We start from the raw sequence: 7957 nt of genomic DNA, 5'->3' as shown, positions 1-7957 counted from the left end.
TAACAAATTTGTAAGGAAAAAGTTAATTTAAACCACATATTAATGAAACTCTTTTTGTCAACTATAAGAGGATGAAAAAACATTTTTGTCTTAATCACAAAATAAAATTATGGACAATAAAGTAATTTGCACAAACTAAATTTTACAGTTGTTTTTAAAAGCATCATCTACATGTAATCCTAATAAATCACCTACAAGAACTCCGGATTTTTACGGGTGTATTGTTTCATGAAACTTCGAATTTCTATGGCACTTATTTTCAAAACTTCAAGTTCGAGTTTAAGTACGAACTCTAGGTTCATGATACTTGTAAACAAACACAATATACATATGTAGTGAACGAGAATAGTTTCGGGACCTATGTGTGAAAAGAATGAGTGACGACCCAAAATATGGGGTTGTCGTGGCTTGCAGACCCAAAAGAGTGGTTGTTGGGTTGCTGGGCAACAAAGGAGAAGTAAATGGGTTAACATATTATATACCTAATTATTGGGCTAAGAAGGAAAAGTGAAAAATAAGGCCTAACCCATGGGCTTGTTATTTCATATAAGCCAAAAAAAAAAAAAAAAAACAAGGCCCCAAAGAAAAAAAAAAAAACAAGTGGGACGGTTTGGTGCATATGCCCACTTGGGTTGCGGGTTGACATCAGGCAGCCTAGGTCTGTAAGAAAGGTGATGCAAAACGGCTTTGTTTTGGACCTTAGAGTTTTGGAGCAGGAACGACTTGGTGGCTCGGGCATCGTGGCTTCAGGCTACGGCTCCCATACATGTAAGGTTTGAAAAATCCCATTTTTTTTTCTTCTCTTATTCACGCATATTCAATTCACCACAATTATAAGAATAATAAATTTAAGCTGAATCTATAATTTGGAAAAAAAAAAAGAAAAAAAATCGTAAAATTAGAGTTCATGCTTCATGGTGAATGTTTCATGCCATCATTGTTGAAAAAATATTGAAATTGAAACCATTTTTTTATAAATTACTTAGATTGCTCAATGAATATTGTGAACGGCTTTGTAGTAAACAAGCATTCAATTCCTTAGCTCAGTGTCAGAAGCGTGTTTAACAATGTGTTGTGGCCTAAATTTAACTGAAGGAGAGAGAGGGTGGTAGAGCTGCATAAAGAGAAAAGATAGGCTTAGGAATTATTGTGATGATATTTCTCCGTACCTTGTGCCTTTTTTAAGAAAAATAATGGGGTTACTTACCCTACAAGTAATACAAAGTTGTGCCTTTTTTTTTTTTTGTAATTAATTCTTAAATTTTTTTTCTCACTAACATTAGTAGTTGTTGAGATTATAAATACAAAGTAATGATTTCTGTTGTGAAATTGGTGTGAATGCCCACGTAAAGAAAACAACCACATATGGCTAAGAGTGGAAAGTAGAAGAATAGAAGTCAAAATTATATTGCTTAAATAGTAGAAGTTTGGTTTTTATTGTTTTGGTGTGTAAATCTTTTAAATGCATTAAAAGAGACGTATGCTAGTATCGTATGGGTAGTACAAAAAGATGAAAAGCAGAAAGTAATAATCATGTTTTCCTCATTTGTCCCTTTTTACGTTCATTTCTCTTATCTGATACTAGTGAAGAAAATAAACAGAATAATACATGGCTCCCATTTCACTTCAATCTCTAACAACTCTAATAATATATATAGGTACACATAATCTGATAATAACATGTTTCTAAATGCTCAAGGTAATCATTATCTTGAATTGGTCAAAACTCCAAAAGACTCCAAAACAAACTGTCGAACACTCTAATATTTTAGCATATTCAATCACATATATTAAACATTAGCCCGTTCTATCAACTATATTTTTCTCTCAAGTGAGGCATAAATAAATAAATAAATATATATATATATATTATATGGCCCTTTATAACCAAATACATCTCGGGATACTAAACCTAGTTAAAAACTAGGGTAAAGTACAAAAAACTACATCAACTATTGGTGTCACGAAACTTTCATATTTCATCTTTTAAAATTGACAATGTCATACCTCATCTTACGAATTTGTGCCAATGTTATACCTTCCGTTAGCCTGCTGTTAATTTGTCAGTTAAATGCTGACGTGGCTTGATTCAGGGCCCACTTTCTATTAAAAAAAGAATAATATATTATTAAAAACTGAAAAAAAAAATCATTTAATATTTTTTAAATATTAAAATAAAATAATAATAATAATAATAAAAAATACCTTTCATCCCTTTCCCCCCTCCCTCCCTCCCCCCACCCTTTTATCTACCTAATAGAACCCAGAAAACAAAAGAAGAAGAAAAAATAAAATAAAAACCTTTCGTCTCTTCTTCTCATTCTTCTTCAAAGGGTTGGGGGTTGAGGGGTATTCAAATTTTTTTTTTTTTTTTGGTTGAAGATTATGCAGGGGTTGTCACACAAATCCCTGGATTCACGGCACTTCGTCGATTCCTGCACGTTCCAGCTCCATGGCTGGAGACATTTCCAGCTGCAGCAGCAGACCTCCACGCCCACCTCCAAAACCCTAGACTCTGCCGATTGCAAATCCAATGACCTCCTCCTCCACACCAAGCGCCCCTGCCTCTCCAACAGGATGACTTCTTTTTCTATTGATGTCATCGACATGTCCCGGCTTACCTTGGTCGACGACGACAGGACGATCTCCGTTGGACACCATACTAGGAATGGGAACTTCCAGTTCATTGCGAAAAAGAGGTGGCATTGTGGGTCGAGGTCGGTTTCCGGGATGAGTAGTGAGCGGAATAGGACCCGGAGGTGCTGCTCGGTTAGGGCTTCGACGGCGTATGGGACGTGTTCGGATTTTCCGGTACTGGTGGGGACGGACTCGAGTGGGGAGCTGTTTGGGAATAGGGATGCGAATTGGGCGATGAAAGGTTTTGATTTTTTATTTTTGTTTTATTTTTGTTTTTTTAATTTTCTTTATTATTTTAATATTTAAAAAATATTAAATGTTTTTTTTTTAGTTTTTAATAATATTTTATTATTTTTTTAATAGAAAGTGGGCCCTGAATCAAGCCATGTCAGCATTTAACTGACAAATTAACGGCAGGCTAACGGAAGATATAACATTGACACAAATTCGTAAGATGAGGTATGACATTTTCAATTTTAAAAGATGAGGTATGAAAGTGTCGTGACACCAATAGTGTTGATGTAGTTTTTTGTATTTTACCCTAGAAACTAATTTTTATTTTTTATTTTTAAGTTATATATTAAAATAAACGGTTAAATGGGTACCCGTTTATAACCATGGGTAATACCCATAACTGTCCATTTAAATTTCACGAGTAAACGGTTATACCCATAACCGTAACCATCAAATTTAAATGGGCAGATAATCGCGGTTACCCATAACCAATGGGTATTTGTCCATCCCTACTTGAGAGTGAGTTTGATGATGATCACAAATGGAAAAAAAAGTCAAGTACGGAACGAAACAAGATGAGTTCAGAGACTATTACTACAACTAACCTCAAACCAAGACCTTCACGTAATCCGATTGTGGTTAAATTTGGACCGGTTTCTTTTGGGGGCATATTCTGATTTTAATCTTTAGCCCATTTCATAAATATAAATAGAGAAAATTAGAATTAGATGCCTCATTTTAGACTTTTGTAGACTAAACATTTATGCTTTTGAGTTTTTGATTAAGCTTTTGAAACATTTGATTAAGATACTCAGACTTGAATTGTGACATTCCACATCGTCCAGGGGAGTGATCCTTAAATGTATATTCTCATCCTTACCTAGCACGAGGCCTTTTGGGAGCTCACTGGCTTCGAGTTCCGTAGAAACTCCGAAGTTAAGCGAGAAAGGAGTTAGAGCAATCCCATGATGGGTGACCCACTGGGAAGTTGCTCGTGAGTTCCCAAAAACAAAACCATGAGGAAATGGTAAGCCCAAAGCAGACAATATCATGCTACGGTGGTGGAGCGGGCCCGGGAAGTGATCCGCCCTGGGCTGGGACGTGACAATTGGTATCAGAGCCTAACCCTGGCCGCGTGTGTGCCGACGAGGATGTCGAGCCCCTAAGGGGGGTGGATTGTGACATCCCACATCGCTCAAGGGAGTGATCCTTAAATGTATATTCTCATCCTTACCTAGCAAGAGGCCTTTTGGGAGCTCACTGGCTTCGAGTTCCGTAGGAACTCCGAAGTAAAGCGAGAAGGGAGCTAGAGCAATCCCATGATGGGTGACCCACTGGGAAGTTGCTCGTGAGTTCCCAAGAACAAAACCGTGAGGGAATGGTAAGCCCAAAGCGGACAATATCGTGCTACGGTGGTGTAGCAGGGCCGGGACGTGACAATTGGTATCAGAGCCTAACCCTGGCCGCGTGTGTGCCGACGAGGATGTCGAGCCCCTAAGGGGGGTGGATTGTGACATCCCACATCGCTCAAGGGAGTGATCCTTAAATGTATATTCTCATCCTTACCTAGCAAGAGGCCTTTTGGGAGCTCACTGGCTTCGAGTTCCGTAGGAACTCCGAAGTAAAGCGAGAAGGGAGCTAGAGCAATCCCATGATGGGTGACCCACTGGGAAGTTGCTCGTGAGTTCCCAAGAACAAAACCGTGAGGGAATGGTAAGCCCAAAGCGGACAATATCGTGCTACGGTGGTGTAGCAGGGCCGGGAAGTGATCCGTCCCGGATCGGGATGTGACATGAACTACTTCAGATTAATTGAAATTAATTTACATTTAAATATCTGCTATATATTTTAAATAATTTCAACTATATTTAGGTCTAAAAATTAAAACTTTTCAAATCTAAATGTACACCCACGCCAAATGGTAACATACCAACATTAAATGAAAATGTACCAACGTCAAACGAAAAGGTACCAACCCCAAATTAAAACATACCCAATTATAATCTATATTAAAATGAATATTCATCTTTTTGGAATGTTTAAAAATATGTTTGATTCATATACATTGATCTAGATAGTCTTGTTTTTTGGTAGATAAGTCTCTGGAACAACTTTTAGTTGATTGGAGATAAATCCTTATTATTATAGATAATGCTAAATAATAACGATAAATCATATAATTTTGAATTAACAAAAAGATTATTGTCCGTTGATTAATGACTCTTTCTATAAAAAAAATTAATTAATTTAAATAATTTAAACTTTTACATTGTTAACGACTCTTTCTATAAAAAAAAAAAATTAATTAAAGTAATTCCTCATTATTAGGACAAAAGTAATAAAACTTATGTTTTGAAAACAAACGTACCAAAAATTCAAATGTACCATTATAATCAAACGTACTGATATAACCAAATTTACATAACTACGAGTTTTGTTACTGTCACATCTTGGCCCCGCCCCCACCACATCTCGAATTCAACTCCACCGTACCACGATATTATCAGCTTTGGGCCCAGACCACGCCCTCAAGGTTGTGTTTCTGGGAACTCACACGAGAACTTCCCAGTGGGTCGCCTATCATGGGATTGCTCTCGCGTGAACTCTCTTAACTTCGGAGTTTCTACGGAACTTGAAGCCAGTAAGCTCCCAAAAGGCTTCATGCTAGGTAGAGATGAGAATATACATATAGGGCTTACAGGACCCACTCCCATAGGCGATGTGGAATGTACAATCCACCCCTTTAGGGGCCCGACGTCCTCATCGGCACACATCCGGCCAGGGTGTACATCCCATATTGCCCAGGGGAGTGGATCCTGTAAGCCTTATATGTATATTCTCATCTCTACCTAGCACGAAGCATTTTGGGAGCTCACTAGCTTCGGGTTCTGTAGGAACTCCGAAGTTAAGCGAGTTCGCACGAGAGCAATTCCAGGATGAGTGAACCACTAGGAAGTTCTCGTGTGAGTTCCCAAAAATAAAACGTAAGGGCGTGGTCGGGGCCCAAAACGGATAATATCGTGCTATTGTGAAGTCGAGCCCAGAATATGATGGGAACCTGGGCCAGGATGTGACAGTTGCATTCTATTTAATTTACTAAAATAAATATTTTAATAAAAAATAAAAATAAAATCTTAAATCATCATAATAAGACATGCATAAAAATAGGAGGAAAAAAAGGAATGCTAATGTGAATAGACTTCTAATGAAATAAAATTAAAGTACCAAAATTGTAGGGAAAATGTTTAATCAAATTTGCAAAATGAATAGATGTTTAGTCTATGACATTTAAAAATGAGGCGTTTATATCAAAACGTCTAATATAAATATGGAAGTCCAAGAGATCCACTATATATATATATATATATTTTAGAGGTTTTTTGAACTTTAATCCTTCAAGAAGATTAAAATATAATAAAAATTTGTATTAAAGTGAATATTGATTTTAGTTCCTTAATGTGTACTTAATTCAAATTCATATTATATTTTTGTTTTTATATTTAATAGATAACTTATTTAATGTTGTTACATTAAATTTTAAATTTATTATTATACACATTTTAATTCATTAATTTTATTTAACTTTCTCTAATTAGTGTATCTAAACATCCGTATCATAATAGATTTTATTAAATTAGTGTACCAAAATGCCTGTACCTAAATATATTGTAGTAAATTTGTGACACTAAAAAAATATGTAAAAACATAAGTGTACCGAAAATTCTGTAACTTACTATATGATACTAAACTGGTGTACTGAAATATCGGTACCTAAATATAATGTCTGTACCTAAACATAAGTGTACCGAAAAAGAGACATTGAATACATATGCTGACATTAAATATAATCTAGGGACTAAAATCAAATTTTAATTTTGTATAAGACTTTTTTTTTTTAAACTTCTTCTTATTTAGGGATTAAAATCTAGCCTTCTATTTATTTTTAATTTTTTTTCTTCCAAAAGGTAGACTTTATTAAATTTTAATGAAAATGTTTACATCCTTAGCTAAAACTAAATATAAATTCTGGCCACCACCACCAGTGGCGAAGCCAAGAATTTTCGAGGGGATGGGCAACATTTAAAAGCATAATAGGTTCCAAAAAAATGTAGACAATCAAATTATTTTAGACAGTAGATAATATTACTGTTGTTACTAATTTATCAATACAAACACCTTGCAATTGTCGTCTGGGATGCTTCATGTCCTGAAAAAGTCGCAAAATAGACTCATTATCAATAAAAGCAAAAACATATCTATCAATATAAACAACCAAGTTATCAAACAACTGTTGTACATCACTCACAATGTAAACATCTCTCTCAATAAAAGCAAAAACATCTCTCACATAGTAAGAACACTAAAATCATTTTCCACACAAAAGTCTTGTATATCTAAAACAAGTTCTCAAAGTCATCATTTCTGAAGAATCAAAGAACAAAAAATAAAATAATTTTAAATACTAGAAATAATAACAAGAATTGAGAAAGAACCATAACAAACATCAATCTTTTGTATTATAATTTTAAATACTAGAAGTAATAACAAGAATTGAAAAAGAACAATAACAAACATCAACCTTTTGTATTTCTGTAGTCTAAAACAAATGAGAGAGAGGGAACAAAATTAAAATGGTGCGGTGGTAGTGTGGTTGGAAAAGAAGACCACATCAATAAAATTTAAAAATAAAAAAGAAACTAAAGCAGCTCACCAAACAACACCGTTTCATTATAAGACTGAGTTTTATAACCAATAGCACATATTAAAGTAAACGACGCCATCTAGTTTCAAACAAATCAGATTGTCTTCTTCCTTGAAATCGAAACCCAACAGCTCAGCACCCCCACATTTTAACAGGTTCAGAAGATTGGAGGGGCCGAATTCTAGCTTTTATTTCCAACGACCGGAGGGACGGCTGCCCCTTCTTGCCTTTATGTAGCTTCGCCAGTAATGAGTAACCATCACCTTGTCACAACCATCACTACCACCACTTCCACCACCTTTTAACATCTATCACTATCACAACTTTCACCAGCATCCCCACCACCACGACGTACCGCATCGCCGCCATCACCACCTCCTCCCG

General features: G+C 35.6%; 1 protein-coding gene across 1 annotated transcript; it reads left to right on the top strand.

Annotated features, from left to right (window-relative positions):
* Window positions 1–2385: 2385 nt before the first annotated feature.
* LOC137722144 (uncharacterized) lies at window positions 2386–3014 on the top strand. Its single transcript, XM_088691965.1, has 2 exons — window positions 2386–2878; window positions 3001–3014. Exons 1-2 carry the CDS (start codon window positions 2386–2388, stop codon window positions 3012–3014), a joined length of 507 nt encoding a protein of 168 aa, XP_088548091.1.
* The last annotated feature ends 4943 nt before the right edge of the window (window positions 3015–7957 follow it).

This window comes from Pyrus communis, chromosome 4 (genome assembly GCF_041283825.1).
Source record: "Pyrus communis isolate YQ-2024b chromosome 4, ASM4128382v1, whole genome shotgun sequence".
Classification (NCBI taxonomy): domain Eukaryota; kingdom Viridiplantae; phylum Streptophyta; class Magnoliopsida; order Rosales; family Rosaceae; genus Pyrus; species Pyrus communis.
The sequence above is the reverse complement of the archived record's forward strand: the minus strand, read 5'-3'. Positions and strand labels throughout refer to the sequence as shown.

Excerpts from the sequence above, each read along its gene's own strand:
- LOC137722144 (XM_088691965.1), top strand. The coding sequence starts at position 2,386 with ATGCAGGGGTTGTCACACAAATCCCTGGATTCACGGCACTTCGTCGAT.